Source organism: Gorilla gorilla, chromosome 10, assembly GCF_029281585.2.
Source record: "Gorilla gorilla gorilla isolate KB3781 chromosome 10, NHGRI_mGorGor1-v2.1_pri, whole genome shotgun sequence".
Lineage (NCBI taxonomy): Eukaryota > Metazoa > Chordata > Mammalia > Primates > Hominidae > Gorilla > Gorilla gorilla.
The window spans coordinates 36,067,021-36,091,901 of record NC_073234.2 but is presented as its reverse complement, the minus strand read 5'-3'; the positions used below and the strand labels follow the sequence as shown (position 1 = coordinate 36,091,901).

Genomic DNA, 24,881 nt, shown 5'->3' with positions numbered 1-24,881 from the left:
CTGGAAATTTATGTAACTCAAATAATTAGGGCAAACCTGTGATGTTTGGCATAAAGCTTTTCAATGGAAGTAAGAGAACTTTTAAGCCATTTTAAGGCAACCAATCCAATAAATAATTTATATACCTAGAATGGTCTGGAAGAATTAATGTGAATTTGGAGTCATGGTTTTCTGCTACTTCCTGTGAAAACTTAGTATACTCTATCAAATATAAACTTTGTCTCTCAAGTTGCATCAGGACCTGGGAGCCCAAACAAAACTTTGGACCAAATCATTTCTATGCCTCTTCAGCTCTAAAATATTTTTATATAATAATCTAGAGTGAGAAAAACATCAAAACATCATGATATATAATGTTTTGCCTGCTCATATCTGCTCTATTCTTTTATCTGCACCAGTTACCTCTTTCTCCTTGTTTTCTCTCATGATATAATGTGTCACCCTTTACCTTGATTCTCTTTGGCCCTTCACTCAGTGCAGGGCCATCAGTAGAACAGGGCTCAAGGAATAAATCAACCATCCGGGCCAATCTAAGCAAATTACATAAAAGATTGATGTGATCAGATGTTTTGGAAACCTGCTACACAAAATGTGATCTACTGACTAGAAGCATCAGTATCATTTAGGAGCTTATTAGAAATGCAGAATTTTATCCTGTCCCTACCAATTCAGGTTTTAAAAAAAGATTTTTAAAAGATTGCCCAGTTATTTGTGTGGACATTAAAATTTGGCACTAAGAAATGTCATTCTGGAAGGATGACAAAAGATGAATTTGGGAAGCAAATGCCTGAAGGCAAAAGGTGACTTATTCATTTTATTTTTTCTGTGATATTCAGAGTAAGAACCAAAACACATAGTATGTATGAAAAGAAACAAATTGTTAAAGAGTTGAAAAATATTTATTCACTTTTCTGAAAGTTCACCAGGTAAAGCTAAAATTGGAGCAGTTAGAGGTTTTACTATAGCGTATATCTGAATCGAAACAAGCCTTAAGGACCAGAGAGGGTACTATTTTGTTTACTTCAGCAAAAAATTAAAGCCTTTTAGTTTATCAATTCAGGAAGCAGACTAACTAGGATTATCCTCTTTAAATTACTTCTAAAACAGTGACTCAAATTACTCGATCTTTTTAATTTCTAAGGAGTCTATAGTCAATTGCTAACCAAAGGCACCTGAGATTTGAATTTTTATTGCCTGCTCTGATCTTGTGTTCTTGGTAATAGAATCCCTTTATTATTCTTTCTAGACCACTGGGTGGAAAAATCCCTTTTATGATGTAACTTCTATTCATCATTGCAGTAAATTCTTGTAGAGCGCATTTGGATTATTCCACACTTCTAAAATTGAATCATAGGGCTCCCAGGGTGTATTGTTCTTCTGTAAAGACACTTCTACATATTTATAACTCAAAATACCAATTAGCATCTCACCCTTTCCTCCAAGAAAGTCACTTACTCTGATGTAGAACTCTGAATTGTGTGAACCATACAATACCAAACACCTGGGGAGAAAAATTTACTGTTGATTGCTCTGAGAAAATTGCCTCTCCTGTAGAATAAGATCATGGTAAATTCTGTCCAAAAAAAAAAAAAAAAAGATTTTATGAATAGAGTCTGATCCCAGCAGACAATAGAATGCAGAAGGTGTTCTTTAGCCACACCTAGAAGATCTTGAGCTTAAAATTAAAGTCAGGCATCTGTAATACCTACCAATTTCAAAACTACCATCAATAACTCCCACCAGTGAAGAAGGGATATCAAACCTTCTCTCTATCTGAGTGATGGTGCTCTTCAGATAACCTTCTGCCAATGCTTTGGCAAAGTAAACAAAAGACAAGGCACACAAGAACACCTGGAAAATATGACAGGTCACACTTAGTCTGACTCCAGCTTGATATACAATTGGAAACTAAGTAAATAGACAAACAAATACAAAACAAACAACAAAGAACAATGTATAATATCAACTTTATTATCACTGAAACTTTAATTCAAACACTGTTCGAGGTTTCCATCAGCCTTAAGCACTGTAAGTTTTCAACAGTTCAAATTCTCTTGGAATTTAAAATATATATTTGGTTTTTATGCGAAATGTGTATTGAATTATCTTTTGTCTTCTTCCACTCTGCTCCAGAGGGGCACTCAAAGGAGTCTTACATTGAAGAGTCAGTGTATGGTGAGACATTCATTGGTAAGAAAGTAAATGAAACCATAAGCCAAACACTTGACATCCTATAACAAGTCCAGCACTTGGGATTATGTATTTCACAGGGTGGTGCATGCACCAGCCGGGAACATAATGTACAGACTGAAAAAGGGCAACTATTATTCCTTGTGTTTATGTTTATACTTATTAAATTCATAGTCAAATATTTTTCTCAATGGAAAACATGTCTTTGATATCTAGCTTATATATTTTGATAGACATGGGTCTGTGATAGAACATTCACAGGGAAGGTTAGCATTTATATGAAAAAAGCAGAGATTTGTTGAGTGAATATTTGTATAAAGAAAGAATAGGAGCACACAAAGCATCCCTTAAGAAACAACTATTCTCGGGGGGTTGGGGGAGCGGGGAGGGACAGCATTAGGAGATATACCTAATGTAAATAACGAGTTAACGGGTGCAGCACACCAACATGGCACATGTATACATATGTAACAAACCTGCACGTGTGCACATGTACCCTAGAACTTAAAGTATAATAATTAAAAAATAATTAAAAAAAGAAACTTCTATCACTAAATAGCAAAGAAAAATAGCATGATTTTAACAATGGGCAAATAATCTAAATAGACATTACTTAAAAGAAGGCATGGCCAACAGGTATATGAAAAAGGTGCTCAACATCACTAGTCATTATGGAGATGCAAATAAAAATCTTTATGACATATCACTTCACATCTGTTGGCTATAACAAAAAATAAAAACTGGTTAGAATGTAAAGAAAAGGGAATCTTTGTACATGGTTAGTGGTTACATAAGTTGATGTAGTCTCTTTGGAAAATATAATAGTATGGAGGTTCCTCAAAAAACTAAAAACTATTGTTTGATACAACAATCCTAAAAAAAAAAAAAGCAACTCTTCTCCCTACTCTGTAACATTATTCCCATTTTTATTTGCAAAATGGGAGTAATGTGATGTTTCACAAATTAAATGTTATATCTGTGCTTGGCTTAATATCTGGCACATGGCAGAAGTTCAATAAATACTAGTTTCTACTATTTCTCTCTTTTCTGTCTGGTGGGGGGGCATTTAAATGAGCCCAGGAAAGTAATTTAACCCACATGGTCAGGTAGAGATTGCTTGCACCGCCTGGCAAGGTGTGGTTTTAGTAAATTGCATCTAAGATCTTTTTTTTTTTTTAAAGGAGAAAACAATTCTCATTCTAACTTCATTATATAGACGATATCTGGACAGAAAACTAAGAGCATCAACACTATTTACTTCTTGGTTGCTCTACCTTTAGTTCACCACAGCATGGTTGCTTTTCTTCTGAGGAGGGATATTCTGTTTTAAAAGAAGGCCTTCCAACAGGTTGCACTGAAGTTTTGCAGAACAACTGGATATTTTCTTTGGATGAAGTGTCCATTATAAACACATTCCTTGACTCTGATCTGTCAAAGTTAGTTTTTAAAGTAAAAATAAATAAACAAATACTACACCATTTATTAAATTTTTTTATTCAACAGTATACCACAATTCTATAGATGCAATTTAAAGTGAATCTACCTTTTGTTGTCACAGTAAGTTGGCAAATGTTTTCAATTAAAATCAACCAGGATATCTGATTAACTAATCCTGCTATTGGAACTCTGTAGCCAGCATTCTTTCTCAATCCGTCCAGTTTAAGCCTCATTATGGCAAAGAATAAATTTAAGTGTTGCCTTTGGAATAAATAATGAGGCAGAATTTTGCTAACTTTGTGGTCTTGCCAGTTTAAACTAGGAGCAAGCAGGAAAGGAAGAAGAGGAATTCAACTATTTGAATATTGATTCATTAGAATAAAGTCTTTAAAGCCTTTAAATCTATCTTCTTAGCAAAACAAATAGAAGTTTTACATTCATTATAGGTCCCTGGACCACCTTATGATTCCTGTAGCACCCAATGTGAGACTTAAAATATGACAAAAAAGAAGAGGTCCAATTTGTGTGTTGTTTTCGTTTGATAAATAAGGGAGCAACATGATTTGTGCCTTAGATTTAATTCAGGTGAAAGAACAGTCTTTGATCAGCCTTAACGTAAAAAAGACAGCCTTGCTTCCCATGCTCAATTTCCCACCGCCCCTCACAGGACAGGATTACACACTGAACCTATTTTCTCCCTGTTCACATCAATATTTACATATCCTGTGCCCCTGCTTCTTTAGGATTCCACATGGTTCAGTGCCTGCCTGATAATCTAACCTAAATCAAGGAATTCAACAAACAAAGTATTTCTCAATCTCCCTAATATTATCAGATGACCCAATTGTATATTAATAGAGAACTTCTATATCCACATAATAGGAGTGGAATAATGTTATTCCTAAAGGAATAATGTTAGGAGTCAAATTTCATGTATTGTGGCAGAAATCTATTCTGACTGAGTATATCACCTTGACTTTATGCAATGCTTGTTTTGTGTTCACTAAACCTCATCCCTCATCATTTCAATTCATACTTTCTCAAACTGAAAAATCAAGTAATAGTATAAACGATTTGCTTTGTATTAATAATATGAAGTTAAAACATCAGAGGACTTCAACAATTTAAAAATTAAGTAGATTCCTCTAGGGAGTGGGAATTGAGTAAAGGAAAGGATGAGACAAGGGTCTGGTTTCAAAAAAATTATTATTAGGCTTTTGGATTCATTTTATAAGCATTCATAACTTTAATTTTTTAATTAAAAAAGAGTGAGTGAAAGAGAAAAATTTAAAAACAAAAAATAAGCAAAACAAAGAGCTAATGGTAATCAAGACAAAAAACAAAGATATAAATACATAATATTAATGAGATAAAACACAGATATTTAGGAGTATAAAACATAAAAACATGCATCGGATGTTGAAGTAAGTTTAATATCTTGACTTAATGGATAAGTTTCTAGCAAATATTCATTACCTATATTGATAAAAACCAGAAGAGAAAATAGCCAAGAAAGACATTATCAAAAATACTCTGAAACTATTCCCTAAACAAAGATACTAAGGATAGATGATGCACCAGAAGTGCTTTATCAAGGGATATTCTTTGAGGAAAGATAGCCGATAATGGAAACAGATAATCATTGTCTCCATTACTTTGACAAAAATAAAATTATCTTGGTAACAAAACAGCACAAAGATAGCACAGAAAGGAAAACTTCAGATCAAGCCCATAGATTATAAAAATTCTAAGTAAATGCTAGCAAATCCAAATTAACTCTTGCTCTATGATTAGAATTATTCTAAAAGATGCAACAATTGGTTAATTACAGGAAATTTATTCACCTAAATTACCACATGAATAATTCAAAATAAAAAATAGAATTTCATTACATGAAAAACATCAGTTGATAAAATTTGACATCTATTACTGATTTAAAAAAACAAAGTTTAAGAAATGAAGAATATAGAGATTCTTCCTTAACAGTATCTGATACCAACAGCCAACTTCCTATATCTACTGAGTCACTAGGACCACTTTTCTAGAACAGTATTTTGCCAGGACAAGGAAAACAGGGTTTGGGAAACGCAGAGTTATACAATGTTAAATAGGTATCTTTACTACAAAACTATGAGTAAAAATATTGCCAAGCAAGAGATACACAAACAAGAAAGGTTTTAAAATAAGAAATGGATAATTATTAAATTTATGGCTTAAATTGCAATATTCTTCAAAGGATTAAATTATATAATTCAAATTGGCCTTCTGTTTTTGGGGATTCAGATATCATATTATTTCTCATCAGCCATAATATTAAAGCCAGTGACCAGAAAATACAAATAAATTGTTTAATAATAAAATTTGCTATCATTTATCCTAAATTTATCTTTAAAAGATCCAAAGTGTTACATCTAGAATGCTAATGTCAAAGAGAAAAAATAATTATGTTAAAAACACTACTGAAAAACTTGAGATACTATAGCACATTTTAAGTTATCTAATATATGGAGGTGTTGACACAAAAATCACTGTAACTAAAATTCAAAAGTATAATGAAATATAAATATAGTCATCTCAGTTCACTTTGTGTTAGGGCAAAATAGGATCCAGCTTAAACTATTGGCACTGCATAGCTTTACTGAAGTGTCTTGATGGTTAATGCGCAAATTATTGCAAGTGTAGTATGTTCCAAGGAGGCTACAGTTCATCCCCTGTAAAAAGAGAGGGAAGGAAGCTCAATGACATGAACAGAAAGATCCTTGGGGCCTGCAGGCTCTCTCTCTTCATTTGCAACTGCAGAAGTAGAGCAAGAGTACACAGTTATTCAGAATTATTTGCATTTGGCAAATCCTTAATTGATCTCTGGCCACTTGAATAGATTCTTCCAGGAAAAGACATACGACAGTTTTCATCCAATACCCTGGGTTTGGAGCATAACTTATTCTGGAGGCCAAAGAAAAACAAGCCAAGCAGTTTCTCTTCCTTTGGTTCAAAAACATTGAATAATCAGTCCTCATTAGTTTCAAAATCAGCCCTCCAGATTTTAAATGTAGAGAGCAAGTGGCTTAGGAAGGTTGTAGTTAGATCCCGCAGATGTACTCAACCCCTCTGCTCTGCAACTGACTCGGACTCTGTCCAGCAATCAGTCCCCAAGGACTGCCACAGAGAAAGTCCTTAAGGCAAGCACGCTCCTCCCTCTCTTCTCTTGGCCATCTCCTGTGAGGAAAACCTCTGTCCTGGCTTGACTTCTGGACACCAGGATGCCTCCCTTCAGACAAACTAAAAAATAGCCTCACGGCACTTGCTGCAGAGGACTGTGTGTTGTTTAGAAACTAATTTCTCACCCAATACAAATTATCTGTGTCAGATTCAGATTTAATAAGTACTATTTTTGTGTTAAGTGATGTACGTACTTTTTCTAATCCTTAGAACAACCCAACAAATGTAGTATTAGAATTCCATTTTTTAAATTAGATGGCCCAAAGCAATTAAGTGACTTGTCAAAAGCTAAACAATTTATAAGCATGAGACTCAAAATTTGAACTCAAATTTGAGTTTATCTGATTTCTTTAACCAATCTCCTCTCTTATTTCCATCAAACTAATGAGGGGATCATCACCTTTCATTGATATTTTTATGGATAAAACATAAATCGCACAGAAATTAAGGGTTAATCTCCCATAAGAATCTGATGTATTAGTCACAAAATATAAAATGAGAGAACCAAGTCTTACCTGGAGGAAGAGATCAAAGATAGCCAGTTCCTTTCAATGTGCTCAGCAAGAGGATGGACCACACACCACAGACTGAAAGAGGAAACTGAGGTAAACTCCACAGCAATTTTGAACAATTTTGCCAGGTGGGGAGAGTGTGGGTGGACACAAGCAGAGCAGATTAGGGAAAAGAAAAGATGAAGGGCATGGTCTCACCCCTGAGCGATCTCTTCTCTTTCCTCTTTCTTCCTGGCCTCTTTTTTCTGGCAGTCAGCAGAGAATTGGCCACGCTGGCAAGGCCACTGACGTGCATCTCAGCTCCCAGGGCACAGAAAGAGCTGAAGCTTTTGAGCCATTTCTTTGCAATTTGCTGCAAGTTTAAGGCCACACGTGATAAAGCTTTCTTTATGGGAGAGAGTGAATAAAAGAAAAGACCACTTGTGATCTTACTTGCTGATTCCCAGAAAACACAACTCCGCAGGGGGCAGAGGGTAAGGGAACAGAAGCCAGAGGAAGGCGGAAGTTTATAACAGAGACCCCTCCTCCTTCCAGAAAGTTTTTAAGCCAACTATTCCTTAGGGACATCACTGGGATCCTTGTGTTTTCTTTATTTGTGTGTTTTGGTTTTGTTTTGTTTTGTTTTGTCTTTAACGGTTCTTGGGCTAATTTGCTACATGGTTTTCTTTTCCATTGGTGTTCTAGAATCTTTAAGGACCAAGTATCAGGTCACAATCAAAGCTCTGCAGCGCTCTGTACAAAAAGAGTTAATTCTCAGAGACATGATCAGTTGCTCATATTTACAATTTCTATGAGTTTTGAAAACAGAAAAGAAACACGTTGAATTTTTGGCATTCAATTGTTTATTCTGCCTAATTCCAAGGATAAATAAATCCTTGCACTGAGAAAGTCCACAATTCTAATAAATTCTTTTTCCAAGAGAAAAACTTTAGAGGATCTTAAGCAGTAGTAGTTTGCGTTTATTTTCTACCAATAAATAAATTTGCTACCAGAATTATCCAGGATTCACCCTGCTCTTAAGTGGCTGAGACTCTGGGATGGTCACTTAATTTTACTGAATCTCAACTTCTTCCTTTGTAAAGCAGAATTTTTTTGTTTAAAAAAAACAGATTTATAGGGCTGTTTTAAGGATTAAATTATATAATGTATTCAAAAGCACGTTGCAAATAAATGAGCGGAAGTTATCATTTTATATATATATATATTTAGTTCATATAATGGTCAGAATAGTTAATATTATTCAAGCACATTTTACTACAAAAGAAAGAAAAGAAAATGCAAGAAAAATCGGTTTATATTAAACCTTGCAATGAAGCAATGGTGTTTTCACACTCTGAAAGGCCAAATATTTTACTTTAACAATCAAACCAGACTTTTCCGTCGGAAATAGTGAGCAAACATCCGAATACATTGAGCGTTAGTCTAGACTTCTCAGTGTCTAACAGGTGGCCAGACCACTGTTTTATTCAAGAGGAGACAGTATTTACCAGCCCAAAGGGCATAATTTTCCTCACCAAGAAATGAAATTCTCCCCTGAGAATGTAATTTTGTCTATTCCCAACTGGCTCAGTCTCACTCTCCAACACGATTCCTTTTCTTATTTCCAGAGTCCACAGTTAATGTTACTGTTTTGAATGCACATAATTTTTACACTTATTCAGAGCTTCTTATGTGCAACCTTGCATTGGATTGTAGCCTACTTCAGCCTTTCATTCCCATTTCCAAACTCTAGATGAGGGAGTTAACAAACTTCTATAAAGGGACAAATAAGAAATATTTTAGGTTTTGTAGGACCATGCAATCTCTATCACAACCACTCACCTCTGCCATTCTGGTGTTAAATTAACCACAGACAACATATAAATGAATGCATTTCCTAAGACTGCTCTAACAAAGTACTACAAGCTGAGTGACCTAAAACAGAACTTTATTGTCTCACACTTTTGGAGGCCAGAAATCAAAAATCAAGGTGTCAGCAGAGCCATGCTCCCTCTGAGACCTGTAGGGAAGAATCCTCCTTACCTCTTCCACCTCCTGGTGTTTGCTGACAGCCTGAACTCCTTGGTGTATAGGTGTATCACTCCAACAGCTGCTTCTGTTACCACATGGCCATCTTCTCCCTTTATGTCTCTGTCCTCTGTACTTAAAAAAATGCTAGTCATCTTTGACTGGGGACCACCCTCATGACCTCATCTTAACTTGATAAGGTCTGCTAAGACTCTCTTTTCAGGAAAGGTGACATTCACAGGTACAGGCGGTTAGGACTTCCTCATATCTTTTTGGGAGACACAATTCAAGCCAGGACACTCATATTTGCATTTTCCTCCTTACTTGAATTTTTTCATGCAATTATTTTAATCACTTCCTTCTGTATACCCTCAATTCTCCTGTTTCTCTTTCAATTTATTGATCTTCCCAGGCAAACCTCACCTCAGTTAAATCCACTTTCTTTCTTCTTAGTATTTGCATCCGCACTGTTTCAAGTGATTGAAGAACAACTCAGTAACACGCCCTTAGGGCTTATTTTATATTTATAACCACTAAACTCACTGAGTCATAGAGGCATTGCTAGACGTAATACTTTTTAATGACCCAATCACTTTACCTCTCTCAAATCTTCATTTCTGGCTGCACCCTGATTATTAGCTGATGATCTTGTCTAGGAAATTCACTAACAAAACAGAAATATCAGGAGAAATATTAAACTCTGTCCTCATGATATCTACTCTCTACCCAAATGTACATTGCTATTAGCTGTCTTCCTTCTTGCTCCTACAGTCCATGTTTCTAAGCCCAAACTTTAGTCACATTCCTTGTATATATTTCCTCTCCTCCAGTTCATTTTTCACCAACTCTAATCAGGTTTTGCCTTTACCACTCCAATGCAAATATTTTCATCAATAACATTAAAGGCATTCACAGTAATAAATCCAGTGATCAATATCCAGACCTCATTTTAATTGATGTATTAGCAGAATTGTATGTCATTAATGTGCCCTTCTCTTTGATACATTTTATTCACTTGGTTTCACCACACACCTCTGGTTTTCCTCCTACTTCAGTGGTCATTTGCTCTTAGTCTTCATTGCTAGAATATTCCAAAATTCAGTCTGTGGAATATCTTCTTTGCTGTCTATGTTTACTTCCTTAATGACCTTATCTGGTGTCATGGCTTTAAATATAATCTATAATATAAGATCCAATGAGGTTAGGGAATATTTTGTATACCCAAATTTGAGTTGAGTTTTTCAGTCTGGAAAAATGTATACATATATACAGGAGATATGTAGATACAGATATAGATATAGATAGATATAGATATCTACGTGTGTGTGTATTAGCTCTCTCCACTGAAAAGGTCTAGAAACAATGATCAACTAAGTAGTAATAAGTGCAACTAGCACCATAAATAAAAGCACCATGGATCCTTGATATGTGACTAATACCAGGTGTAAAGATATAAGATAGGCCTGGAATATCTTGTCATAAAAAAGAGCTGGGATGCCTTGAAGACTACATTGTGCCAATAGGATTCAGAAGACAGCCTGAACAGGTTTCTGCTAATCAAATATAGGAAAGTTTGAGCATCGGTAAGAATAATTGTAATGGTTGAAACATATAAAATAGTAATGGTTGAAACATATAAAATCACAAAATTTATGAGTTAAAAACACTATTAAAACATCACATGGTCACTTTGGAGTAATTCTAAACACAACTTAAATATTAATAGATTTAAAACTAGTGGTATTTAGGGAGAAATTGTGTGTTTATCCTAGCTTTTCTATTCCATTCTTTCCTTAGAGTTATTACAGAGTAAAGACAAATTTCTCTTCGTAGAATTCCAACTAATAAACAAAAAAGGATGAGAGAATAAGAATATTATAATTTTCTTTTCTTTCTTAGGGTAATTAATATTTATTGAAATGTAATTCAATCTTAAAGTATCCTGAAAGGATTTTGGTAAGGTTTTGAAGTTTTACTGAAATAATACCAGTGCAACCTTGGTTTAGTCCAACAAATAGTCTGAAAATAGAGACTATTCTCCAGAGATGACAAATTTATTTCTAGAACAGATTTAATAAAAACAAGATTAAAAATACAAAATCCTTAAACTCATTTGAGTCAAATGCAAAGGTTAAAGAAAAAAATGTAGAAAATATACTAATTTTCAATTGCTTTTAGATTGGTAGAGCTCTAATGGGTTTTATTTGCATAGCTTGGTTTTTGTGGCACAGTAGAGAAATTGAGAAAGTAGTTACTGTATAAGGATGATTCCTAACCATTTTGAAAAATTTCTGTTAATATGATCAGTTCAGACCCTCTCTATAAAGTTTTTATAATTCTATATTATACATAAGTAGATTAATTTCTAGTAGAATTAAGCTATTAGATATTTAATTTTATAATTATAATTTTAATTTTAGATTCAGAGAGTATATGTGCAGATTTTTTACATGGGTATATTGTGAGACACTGAGTTTTGGGGTAAAATGATTCCATCAACTAGATAGTGAGCATGGTACCCAATAGGTAGTTTTTCAGCCCTTGCCTTTCTCCTCCATCTCCCCCTCAAGTAATGTGCCATGTCTATTGTTCCCATTTTTATGTCCATGTGTACCTAATGTTTAGCCTCACTTATAAGTGAGAGTATTATAATTTTCAAACCTCTAATGAATTAATGAATTTAGCGAAAGCTAATCAATGACCAATAATATCACCAAAAATCTCAAGCCATTTTGAACATCCTGATGGAAGTTAAAAGCTTGAAACACCACTTTGAAATAGTCCACCTTTTTACTTCCAAAGAAAACTAATCTTATCAAATCTCAGATTAGATTTAAATACCAGTCCATAAGAAATGAAGAGAAGAGCAAGTTAAATGACACCATAAAAGATACAATCAGCAAAATTGAAAGTAAAGAATCTATTTAGGACAAATAACTCAATATTTTTTCCAACCAAAAACCACAAGGAAAAAAGGAGATGAGGGAGAAATTGTATATTTTAACTTAAGAAATGAACTGACCAATTACAATGTACAGACTTCGTACACCTATTCAAAAAGAAACAAACTATAACAAGAAGACTTCTTTGTAATCTTCTTAGAAGTTTTATAACCTCAGAAATGAGAACACTGTGGATATTTGTTGTATTGAGTAATTTGTGTTAGTTTTTTTTAGGGATGATAATGGTGGTATAATTGTTTTAGAGGTAAATATAGCACTTCTTTTTTTTTTTTTACAAATCATTTACTAATAGAAGGATATGTTATATTTATATTTTCATATAGAAATTCATATATTTCTTTTTTTATTTTATTTTATTTTATTATTTTTTATTATACTTTATATTTCTATATTTTCATATAGAAATTCATATATTCATATAGAATTTCATATATTTTCATATAGAGGAGATGTACTAAATATTGGGAGGTATGTATGGAACAGATTGGCAGTATATTAATTGTTTGAGCTAGGTAATAGGCACCTGGTGTTCACTCTACTATTCTCTCTTGTTTGAATACATTTGAAAATTTTCATATTGAGTTTTAAATAAATGATACAGAGACAGATATACACATATGTAAATAGATTAAAAAGTGTTAGTGGATAAATTCCAAATTTATTTCTATATTTGACTACAAAGCCAATGTTGACATAAAACTTTTGTTTTCCACTATCCATTCCACGTTTTCATTGCCCTCTGTTAGGACTTCTCATGGTGGAACATTTTTACTGATAGGATGACCTGCAAGTTAATTCTTGCAAGGTCAATTTTCTTAGTGGTTCTGTTTTTATTGGGTGACTCCAGTGTCCCACCACACTCACTATGTAACATGGAAGCATTAAGGGCTCCATGGAGAATTCTTTGCATTCCAAACACAATCTTTCTTGCCACTGTTTTGATATCAGAAACGATACTTCAGCCTAGTAAACTGGGATCAATCACTTTCTACCCTGATGGTTCAGTAACATGAGACAACAAAATATACCTAATGTTAAATGACGAGTTAACGGGTGCAGCAAACCAAAATGGCACATGTATACATATGTAACAAACCTGCACGTTGTGCACATGTACCCTAAAACTTAAAGTATAAAAAAAAATCCAAATAGTAGCCTTGGCTCCAGGGTAATGGAACCATTGTGTATTCTGGTGAAAGTATCCCTTACTGGAAATTATTTCATCTGAACAAGTCGAACCAAAAATTTTAGAGATAGCACCCCCAAGCCTGCTGAACCACATGGGGTAGAATTTACAGGCTTGGGGGTGACCTGTAAAGCTGGACTACGTGTGAATTGGTGTGAACAAGGACACACTAATCTGATGTCTCAGGCTTCCTATTTTAGGTAATGATCAGAATAATCCTTCTTCTCTGGCCTGGATGTTAGTCTCCATTAGAACTTACCCATTATTATCCCTCACACCATGTAATTTAAATTTTCCTTCCTTAAGACTTGTTTTAAGAACACTTAATTGAAGGATGGCGTTAAAGGTTCAGACTAGACTGCCAAGCAATCATCTCCCTTCCACTCAGAGCCATGACATGATTGTAAGAGGAAAACCCTGAGAGAGGAGTAAAATTCACACCTGAAGAAGAGATAGTCAATCTCGTCTTCTTGTGCTGTGTATAGTTGGAAGTGTGTGTGTGTGTGAGAGAGAGAGAGAGAGAGAAAGTGTATGTTTATAGAAAGTGCACTAACTCAACTGATGTATTTGCCCGAGATAAAGAAATATAAATGATAAGTGGAAGGTTCCTTTTGGAGCAGGAAGCTGGAGAGGGTAGTTTCAGGCCAGAGCAAAGGGATTTGAAAACATCAGGCTTAGGAGTTGGGATTTGATATCATAGGTAATGGGGAAATAATAGGTGTAGATTGAAGAATCAATTTCTTAGGAAACCTAGGTAGAAATACAACTGTCTATTTTATAGGAGTCTAAAGCTGAATGCCAGAAATGTGGGTATTTTGGCTTTGGTGCTATTTGATTAAAGAAAGGACACAACTTAGTTGCAGAAAGTTAGATGATGACTAAATGTGGCTATGAATTCATTAGTGATAGTGAGAAAGATGTGACCGCGAGAATATAAGCCCCACAAGGTTCTTTGGATATTGTAGGAAGGCCAATAGATGTCGTCTCACGACAGAGTAAGTTAGGTACCACACCATGGTATTTGCATATAAGAGGAAAGGATGCCTTCAGAGGACTGGAGGAAGTGGATTGTACAAATACTACATAAATCATAATACTGCAGAATTATTTTTATATTATACATTATCTTCACTCACAACATCGACATAGATAATCTAGGACATAATGTTAATAATTTTGAGTATATATTTACTGTAATATTTATATATTATATATATAAAACCAAGAGGCACTTCCAGTAATTCTGGCAAAAAGGGAGCATCAACATAGTATCTAAGCTAAAAAATAATAAAAATAAATACAATTGATCTAGTTTTTTTTCTGTACAGATTCTACTTTTTACAAACATTTCTCCGCCACTAAGTCGCCTAACAATACTTGTGATGGGATGATACTAAGTATTGCTACATATATTAAATGGAAGATATAGGTGAAAGGACAAGATTTATTTCAATTGCAAAATGATTAAGTTCAAAAGACTCACTCTTGTTTTTCTAGAAGTTGAAAAATTTGGCAAAGTTATTAGTAAACATATTCAGGTCTGTCGAGAGTGGTAAGAATTACATTGTTAAAAATTGTCATGTACAAATGACATCCCTATAGTGTCACTTTGGTTGGCAGTTATTTGAAAATATTGCTTTTCAGAAACAGTAAATTTAGTTAATTAAATACTCTCTGGTTTACAAATATCCTTCAAGGTCAAATTTTTGGGCCATATTAATTAAAACTTGCCAATGCCAGTTTTTTTGTTTTTTTTTTTCTGTTGGGAAGAGGTAATGACTGGTCAGAACAAATGCCCGCAGAAATCAGAGCACATTTTAATACCAAAATGCAAATCAAATTATTCAAACCAACCAAAACCTAAAACACTCTAAATTCAGATTAAAGTTCCTTCAGTCACATATCCTAATATATTATAGAAAGCCAGGGAGAATCTCATTTTTATTATTTTGCATTGAGAGCTTTCAAATATTTGTAAAAGCACCAATTTTCATTTTGTGATTTGCATGATAGAAAACTTGAGGAAGAACTATCAGGGGGTGGGTGGGTTCAGTGATATTTATTACCAGTGTTTATCAACTAACAGATTGTTCTTGTTGGAACAAAAATGGTATGCATTCTTCTGTGAGAATACATTAAGACATAAACTGACAGTCATAAGTGAAAAAAACACCAGTTAAGCAAACATAATATGCTAAAATTCCCATGCAAATATTTTACAGAGTATAAAAAATTTAGTGATTTTTTAAGCTGATGAACAAATATGTATTAAGTAAAGCCATTAAAACCTCACTAACAGGTAATATATAGATATGTTAGAATTATTAAAGTTAGCAATACTATAATACTAAATTATCCTTATAAATAGTTAAAATGAAATCATCACTGATATAAGATGGAGTTTTTGACCCATAATCAGTTGGGAATTTTAAAAAGAAAAGGGACAAGGAAACTGCTATGAACCAACACTTTATATACACAAAGAACTATTTATTGAAGTATATATACTTCAAACAACTATTTGTAATTTCACATTGAACATCTGAGTATTTTGCCTTTTTTAGGGAGTAAAATTACCGGAAAGAAAATCTTTCTCTTCAAAAGTTATTCAAGTAGCAGTTTTCAAACTAATTCAAGGGCTAATTCACATTTGGAAACATGTATAAGTGCTCCTTGTCATAAAGGAAGTCATGGTTGAACAGTGTATCCACAAGTCATTTCACTCCAGAGTAACTAAATTGGTTTGTATTAAAGACGGAGGGGTGTCCTGGGATACCCTGCAAATTTTATGTAGTGTTCACTCCCAATCCACAGCTCTGCACTTTTTGCTTCTTAGTACCATGGACTTTACAAGGAAAGCAGGCTTGAGGAACTAGAACTTAAGTCGAAGGCCATTCTTTCTTTTAATTATGGCAGAGGAGAATTTCTGCTTATTTTTTGGTTACTAATATTGAGTAAGAGAAGTATAATTGAAGAGAAGTCATGCTTTCCTCCTATGAGTTTGTCTTTGTTTTTTCTTCATCTGGTTTTTGTTTTGAAACAGGAAAGGAAAAATATCCTGCTGTAGTTTGTTTAATTTGAAATAGGAACTTTGAATGACACTGAAATATTAAACCATTAAGGCTTACAAAGTTTTGTTATTAATTTTTTATTAATGATTTCAAATTCTAACCTACTATCTGATCATGCTGGGCAGATTAATGCAGTGGCTGTTGTTTATTGACTGGTCAGTGTTTCATCTGTGAAAGTCAAGATTAATAAAGTTTAATTTTTCTTAGTAGGAAAGATAAGTATTTGGCCTTTTGTGTTAGAACTTAGTAAAATAAAATATACATTAATAGAACATTTATTTTATAACAACACAAAACAATAAATTGCTGGATGATACACTCCTTTGTCTTAGGAAAACTCAGGAGATCTCAGACTATAATTTGTACAAAGTTAAATTACTGACACTAATTTTTATCTAATATATTTGAATCCTTCATAAAACATTTTCCCCATGAGGCTTGTAGAATATTAGAAAAAGAATTAAACCTTCTTTCTAGTTTTCTGTTATATGATACTAGTTCTTATTATATCAAAATATTCAGCCTCTGAGTATATGAAAATAATCAGTAGTTTACAGTTCTGATTATATGAAAATACTCAGTACCACGGAATGTCATTTTGTGGGTTTCATTTTAAGTTAAAAATTAAAAAATTAAATAACTTTGCTTCAAGAAAATAAACCAAATTTAAACATTCTTGAGAATACTTACCTATGGTGATTTATTATTACTCTTTGAAGCATTTTTGGTTATTGAATTATTTACATAACTAAAGAACCACTTCTTAATGCAAAGCAATGAGGAAATCATTGCTTCATTGTCAGAACATGAACATGTTCAACATTTTTTATCTGTAAAGAGAAGGCTTTTCTTCTGTGCTCCACAACTTTTCAAGGAAGCAGAAACCCAAGGATACCAATGTGTGTCAAGGAAATCAACCTTAAAAACATGTGGAGAAAAACTAGCTGTATCTGGAAAGAAAATGTGGATTCCTTTTAGAGACTTAAACATATGTCAAAAGCTAATATTGTTTTCCATTTATATATAATTCTATACACTGTATTTTATGGTCTTACCTACACTGATACTAGGTCAGTATTTTTGAATCAGCAGGTAAACACTGATTTCCACTATGGAAATGAAGCCTTTATCTTCAGTTTCATGTCTTCATATTTTGCCAAAAAATGTTCTTTTTTTTTTTTTTTTTTTTTTTTTGAGGCAAAATTTAACTCCTGTTGCCCAGGCTGGAGTGCAATGGTGCAATCTCAGCTCACCATAACCTCTGCCTCCCAGGTTCAAGCGATTCTCCTGCCTCTGCCTCCTGGGTAGCTGGGATTACAGACATGCGCCACCACACCTGGATCATTTTGTATTTTTAGTAAAGACGGGGTTTCTCCGTGTTGGTCAGGCTGGTGTCGAACTCCCGACCTCAGGTGATCCACCAGCCTTGGCCTCCCAAAGTGCTGGGATTACAGGCGTGAGCCACCGCGCCCGGCCCAAAAATGTTCATTTTACTTCACCATTGTTAGCCTGCTGTTAGAATGATTTGCTGGTGGGAACACAAAAAGCAATTCAAGTTAGGTAAAAGCACCATTAGGTAAGGTCAAAGCAACATGTATTTCAACAAATACCATGTGTTGGCAATAGCACACATTGCCTAACATCCATGGTGCATAACATAGACTGGAAAATATGTTACCATTCTCTGAGCATGGGTCTTTGGTGTGAAACACACAAATACGTATGCAAATCTCAATTTAAGTTATGTATAGTTTTTAGCTCAACTCATTTTTTGTAGTGTAATTCATTCCCAATAAGAATTTGAATATCTTCCAGATGAACAAATTGATGTGTGAACATAGGACCTAAAACTGATATATTTCTTAAAAAGAACAATTTAATTTTGGAATATTCTTTACCTAAAATTGCTGATTTCTTAATCTTAAAATTGAATTTTGTTGAAGATTTAAAAAATGGACTGACAATATCAGCAAATTCATAAAGACACAAACGACCTAGGGCAATGGTCATAAAATGTGTTGCTGCTTGTTCGATCAATGAAATAAACTCAGTTTGGCTTCAAAGTACATAGATATTTTAGCTTTCAATTATCTGGAATTGAGCTATTAGCATTTGAACTTTTATTGATATTTCTTTCACACATTAGCTAATAATCGCTAAATAAGGGGGATCTTGTTGGTTTTTCTAGACTATGAAAGTTCATAGAACTTTGTTTTATTGGAGTGTTCTAACAGTTTGAAAGGAAGTTTATTTGCAAATGGCATATAAGTCAGGAGAGGCATTAAACTAGAATCAGGGTTAGGATGACAGAAGAGGACAAGACCCTTACTGAGGTTTCCATTATTATTTTAGAAGTACTATAAATGATGAGGACAATGGAGAGCCCGATACTGACATGGAAGCACCAAGAATACCTCCCACAGTAGAATATAAATGATTTTTAGATTATTCACTTCTCATTAATCAGGATTTGATAATCACACAATTAGTTCACTTTTATAAATTAATAATTTCAAACTTTAGACTTTATTTATAATGATAATTTTTATACTTTTATTACTTAGAAAATAATTTATATTTTTCCATCATTTAAACAAAGAGTAGGCCTGAGTCTCATGCCTTTTGCACAGCTTTTACTTTCAAAGAAAGTTCTCTGGGTAAGATAGGCAGGAAATATGGGGAAACTGCAAATTAACAGTCTACATACATCTAATATGAACAGTCTGTAAGATATTCCTTTTCTTTCGTTTTACTGGGATTGCAACGGTAAGATTTGTTCTGGTATTCAACCAAAATAGACAGAATCAGGAATTCTATTTTTAGGAAGGAAATACTTTCTTGAACATAATATGAGAAAATTTCTTCATTCATCAGATGAAGACTAATATAGATATATCCCTGTACAGAGCTACTGTCTTCATCTTTTATTGAGAGCCAAACCAGGTCTTATCTAAATGACAAAAAATATTACAGCTAACAAAAGCAAAAGTGGTGCTTTTATCAAGGAAACCAATATTTTAAAGGTTAATTTAGATAGATATATAACCGGAAAGACATTTATTAGCATGCTGAAAATAACACTGATGACACTCAGAATACACCTGGTCTCTTACTTTATTTAACAGAGAACCATGGCATCCAGGTAACCAGTTCCAACTTTTCCTACCATTGATTTTATGGTTTTCTAAACAATTATCTTTTTCCCTAAGTGGGCTAGAAACTCTTTCATTTGAAAGACCTGAGTTTATCTAATGGCACCTATAAATAGGCTCATATAAAAGTGTAGTAAATTGCAACAAATACATTGGCACCACAGGAAGTAAGCTCTGGAGTTGGATGTGAACATAATAATATTGCTGTCACCAAAAAGGGGGAGAACTCTACTGGCAGAAAATGTCCCTTAGCATCCTTTGAGATGTACTGGGTGTGTATGAAAGTCACAAACTTAGTGGATCTTCATCCCTTTATTTATCCCAATTGACGTCTAGCTGTAATAGCAATTTATTTTTAAAGAAAAATGTATCAATCTGCCTGGATTGCTGAACACAGTTCTGGAATGAAGATGTTCTAATTCCTTTGGCCACTATTATTCCTCTTATTTCCTGTACCTTAAAACAAAACAAACAAACAAAACCAGGCAGTTTGCTAAGACTTCCACCATAGTAGCCAAGCTGCCCCACTAGTTGGACTATACAGCTTTGATGAAACTGTCAATAGACTGTGATGGACTTCCAACTGTCCTGCCAGTCCACTCACTCCAAACATAGCTCTATGTTCAATTAATATTTATGTTAGAGATGGACAGCATTTGGAAAATGGGAAAATATTGACTTTGCTAAGTACTTAGATGCAAGGGGTATGAGAAGATAAGATAAATGCTTTTTTCCCCTTAATTGCAAGGAAAGAAAAATAGTTAAATTCACTGGCAAAATTTGACTTATAGTAATTTTTGCAAACATGGAGATACACAGGTAAAACTAAGAAAATGAAAACAATTTAGTAAGTTCTAAATAATGAAGACCTGGTGTTAATTCAGAAATATACTGAAATATATTTTAATTATTTAGGTAGAGGCTGCATCCACTTGATCCTTTTTACATTTTCCAACTTATTGGAGAATTTGCCTTGAAACCATGTATATTTTTTGTCGTATTATCTTTGCCTTATTTTTTAAAATGCCATGAATTATTGTAAAATAATGCTTTGAAAGGGGGGAGTACAATATCCATTTATGAGAAACAAAAGTATTTTTAATGTAAACATTCCTTTCTACTACATCAGAGAAAATAAAAACTGGAAATCACAATCAAGGTTTACTTAGAAGGTAAGATTGTTTAGATAATGAGCAGGTCTGTATATAAGTACTGAAGGAAGAATCATAACAAACAGTGTTGGAAAGAAATGGACACCAACCATAAAATATGGTATTGGTTAACAGTTTTTCATCTGGGAGATATGGATCCAGAATTCATTCAGTTAGCAAAAGTTACTAGTGAAAAAACATGCTTTGCAGCATCCTCATTTAACTGGCAATAAAACAATATCAGATTATCATTTAAATTAGAAAAGGTAGATGATTGGCTGTCCATCGACCTCCATGCAAATGAATCATCATTCTCTTACTGGGCTTGGAGAGAACTACAATGTATAAAAATGGTGATTAAAATATAACTTTATAAAAATGTTTCCCTTTTCCTTTTTTAAAAAAAGAGTTTACTATCTACAGAAACAAAAAAATCTTCATATTTACATCAAGATAACTATCATGACATATATAATAATATGAAATAAAATATTGAAAGTGAGTATCAACTTTTTAAATAGAGGTTTGGCTCACAGCATAAACAAGTGTAGATAAACAAACAAACCAAAACAAAACAAACAAAAAAAAAGACTTTCAATAATAACCCGATCTTCAAACAATCTCTATAATCTCCCGGCCAGAAGAAGCATGACTGACAATGGGCCAGATTGCCGATGGAAGCTACCCCAACAAACAGCGTGTGGAACGCCACAACAGGGGTTGTCAGTGGGACCTTCACCCCTGAAAGACAAACTACAACAGTTGCCAAGAATCAGGCTTTTCCTATGTCAACACAAAAACCCTGTGTTGAAATATTCTCCTTCATCTCTTGCTATATAACCTAGAGTGATTTTTCTGTTTCCTTTTCTTTCTCTACCACATATTTTGCAGCAAATTAAGAAGACACAGACGATCACATTGAAGTACAATTTCCCAAGCCTTCTCTGGCATCATTTAGAATTCTAACCTGATTAAAAGACCTGACTTCAGCTCTTAGGTGTTTAGGTATAAAGAATGCCATCCCCTGAAATGGTGATTTGATCTTAGTTGAGTGACATCCATACTCATAGACAGTTCCTATACATTCATTAGGCAAGTAGACTGGAAAATGCCTTAGTCTTCCGGGTTTGAGGCTGGTGATAGAGCTCCTTCAAGTGGTGCATAGCAGTAATGTAATACCAAACACGTGCCCCTCTCACCCAGCCCTTGAGTGCCCTCCATCAGCAAAAGGCCCTTTATTGAAGCTAAATGGAGGAGGGCATTTGGAATGGCTGCCTCCCAAAGACACTCCAGAGTGAACTTCCTTCTGTTTGTTCACATGTACTCAGTCATTTGCTACAGCTATTCTGAGTTACTGAAACCACAAAAATCTCTTTACATATGCACACACATGCACACAAGCACCCTTTCAAACCATTCCCTTGTCTCTCTTTCTTACACACACACACACACACACACACACACACACACACACACACACACACACAGTGTTGGCAGGATGTATCAGAATTCAAATAATGCTCTGGAACTTTCATCCCTCAGTACTAAGAGCAAAAGCTGCTTAGTTGGTAACCTACATTTCCTGCACTGTTTCCTTACTAAGCCACACCATCTCCTTTGTGATTTGGTTTCCTTTATGATTTATTATATCACAGTGACCACTATATATATATCTTAATATAAATGTTACTAAATTGTGGAGCCAGCAATCCTGGCCTTCAGTGTGTATGTGTGTGCGTGCATGGGTGTGAATATGTTTTACATGTATCTATGTGGGAGCTTATATACACACACACATATATATTCCCTCCTTAAAAAATCCTTAGAAGCTGGTGTTGCAATGTGAAAGCTTCTTTGAGCAAAAAGTTTTTAACAATGTACCTCACTGTAAAAATATACACACAAAATGCGAAGAATCCCAAAATGCAATAGCCATTTGCCCATCTCAAATTTCTACAGTGTTGTGTCTAAATGTTGTGCTGGCTTGAAGAGAGTCTTTGACAAATCAATCTGTTTGGAAACACAGCCCATTCTATCCATTGTCACTGGTCTGGCTTTTGGGTTGGTATCTCCTCGCCTCTTGGTTTTCCTTTCTCTTCTTCTTCTTCCTTGATAGCCTGGATCTGTTCTGAAGAGTGCGACTGAGGGGTCTGGTCCAGGGATTGATTTTCTATGCCTGCCAACCGTTGCTCCTCTTCAATGACTTTCTTCCACATCTTGTGGTTCTGTAAGAGGTGCTGAGTTATTTGGCAGTAGATTTTTCTCCTTTTGAAAGTCTTCTTTTCTAAAATAAATAAAATAAAAAACACCAAATCAGACTACTTAGTTGTGTGCTGAGCACATGAACGTTATCTCTTTTCAGATAATTAAGAGGAGTTAATCCATAACCTTGGTTTGTATATTATAATAATGCAGTTTTGGAGAATGGGGAAAAAAGAGGAAGATGGCAATAATCATTAAAATATCACTGACAAATAACTAGGGACACTATTTAATATTTGGCAATGTTCAGTGCAAGATTCTGCTTATATCTTGGTATTATTCTCATTACATTCAGGCTCTCAAGACTTTCCACATAGATCACTGAAATAACTTCTTGTTAGTCTGTCTCTGTCAATCAATTTAATTCACAAACATCTACAAGACTGATATATTTAAAGATGGTTTTGATGTTCCTCATCTGCTTCATGTGGACTAAAAAATTAATTTCAGGCTGGGTGCGGTGACTCACGTCTGTAATCCCAGCACTTTGGGAGGCTGAGGCGGGCGGATCACGAGCTCAGGAGATTGAGACCATCCTGGCTAACACGGTTAAACCCTGTCTCTACTAAAAATACAAAAAATTAACCGGGCGTGGTGGCAGGCACCAGTAGTTCCAGCTACTCAGGAGGTTGAGGCAGGAGAATGGCGTGAACCCAGGAGGCGGAGCTTGCAGTGAGCTGAGATAGAGCCACTGCACTCCAGCCTGGGCAACAGAGCAAGACTCCATCTCAAAAAAATAAAAATAAAATAAAAATTAATTTCAAAGTGTAGTTAACTACACTTAACTACTCTGCTTTTCTTATTTTTAAAACATCTACACTGAACTCATATTTTCAAGCTGGTATTGTCTATGCTGAAATGTTCTTTGCAACCACTCGAGAGTATATATTCCTTCATTTTTTAAAGACTCCATCAGATTTCACTGAATTCTTCTAAGAAATAATCTCTTTCTTCTAAATTGCCACGATACTCCATATGTACCTCCTAGAGTATATACTGTTTCTGTTTTTATTTTTTCCTTTTTCTTCTCTTTATCTTTATCTCTTCTTCTGGTAACTGTGCGTCCAAAATCATTTAGGGGGAACTTTTCCCCCTTCCTTCAATTATGTGGTTCCAGAAAAGGTTGTTAAATTCTACTTCCGCCCTCACAACCGGTCTACAAAATTGTTTCACAGTGACTGGCCAATGGGTGTGTGTGTGGCCCAAGTCAGGCCTGAGTCCTCCCCTGAGATATTTCTCATTTGCACAGAATGCATGTCGGTTTGTGAGGTGTAATTGGAGATCCTTTCTCCTTTGCTTATGCATCTGGCATGAAGTGAGCTTAGAGCTGGCTATAGTTCCAGCTTCATGAAGAAAGCAAGGCTGAAAGAACAAGCTGTTAGGCAGGTGAGGCAGAGACAAACGCAGGAACAAGTAAGCACTGATAATAGCCAACATCATGTTTACATGAACCAATAATGTTCTCTTTTTGTATATACTCATTCCATTGGAATTTTATAACTTCTAACAAAAAAAAGTTCTACCTTAGCATACCTCCTTTAAGAAACTTGTCTTGGAGGGTGTCTTCAAGACGGTAGGCTAGAGGCATCTGGTACTTGCCTGCTCCACAGAGAAGAACCAATGGAGTGAGTAGGTAATCAGACTTATCATCTAAAATATAATTTTGAATTCAACAGAGAAATTACAGGAAATGCCTAAGGTAAGGAAGAAGAGAGAAGTAAGGCAGCCTGC

At 34.5% G+C, this 24,881-nt stretch overlaps 2 protein-coding genes across 4 annotated transcripts in view; both read right to left on the bottom strand.

The window, feature by feature from the left end:
- The window catches only part of SLCO1C1 (solute carrier organic anion transporter family member 1C1), a 57,414-nt gene extending 49,289 nt beyond the window's left edge, over positions 1–8,125 (bottom strand). Inside the window, exons 1-4 of one of the 3 annotated variants that reach the window (XM_004052843.4) lie at positions 7,557–8,125; positions 7,362–7,433; positions 3,465–3,618; positions 1,710–1,851 (exon numbers count right to left, since the gene is read on the bottom strand). In XM_004052843.4, the coding sequence (XP_004052891.2) occupies positions 1,710–1,851; positions 3,465–3,593 (271 nt within the window). In that variant the 5' untranslated portion in view covers positions 3,594–3,618; positions 7,362–7,433; positions 7,557–8,125. The other 2 variants (XM_055358076.2, XM_055358075.2) reach the window with 2 other exon arrangements.
- Positions 8,126–15,554: 7,429 nt separating this feature from the next.
- Positions 15,555–24,881, bottom strand: part of PDE3A (phosphodiesterase 3A) — a 314,502-nt gene continuing 305,175 nt past the window's right edge. Inside the window, exon 16 of the mRNA XM_019039397.4 lies at positions 15,555–23,172. Coding sequence (XP_018894942.2) covers positions 22,931–23,172 — 242 coding nt within the window. The 3' untranslated portion in view covers positions 15,555–22,930. The remainder of the gene's footprint in view (positions 23,173–24,881) is intronic.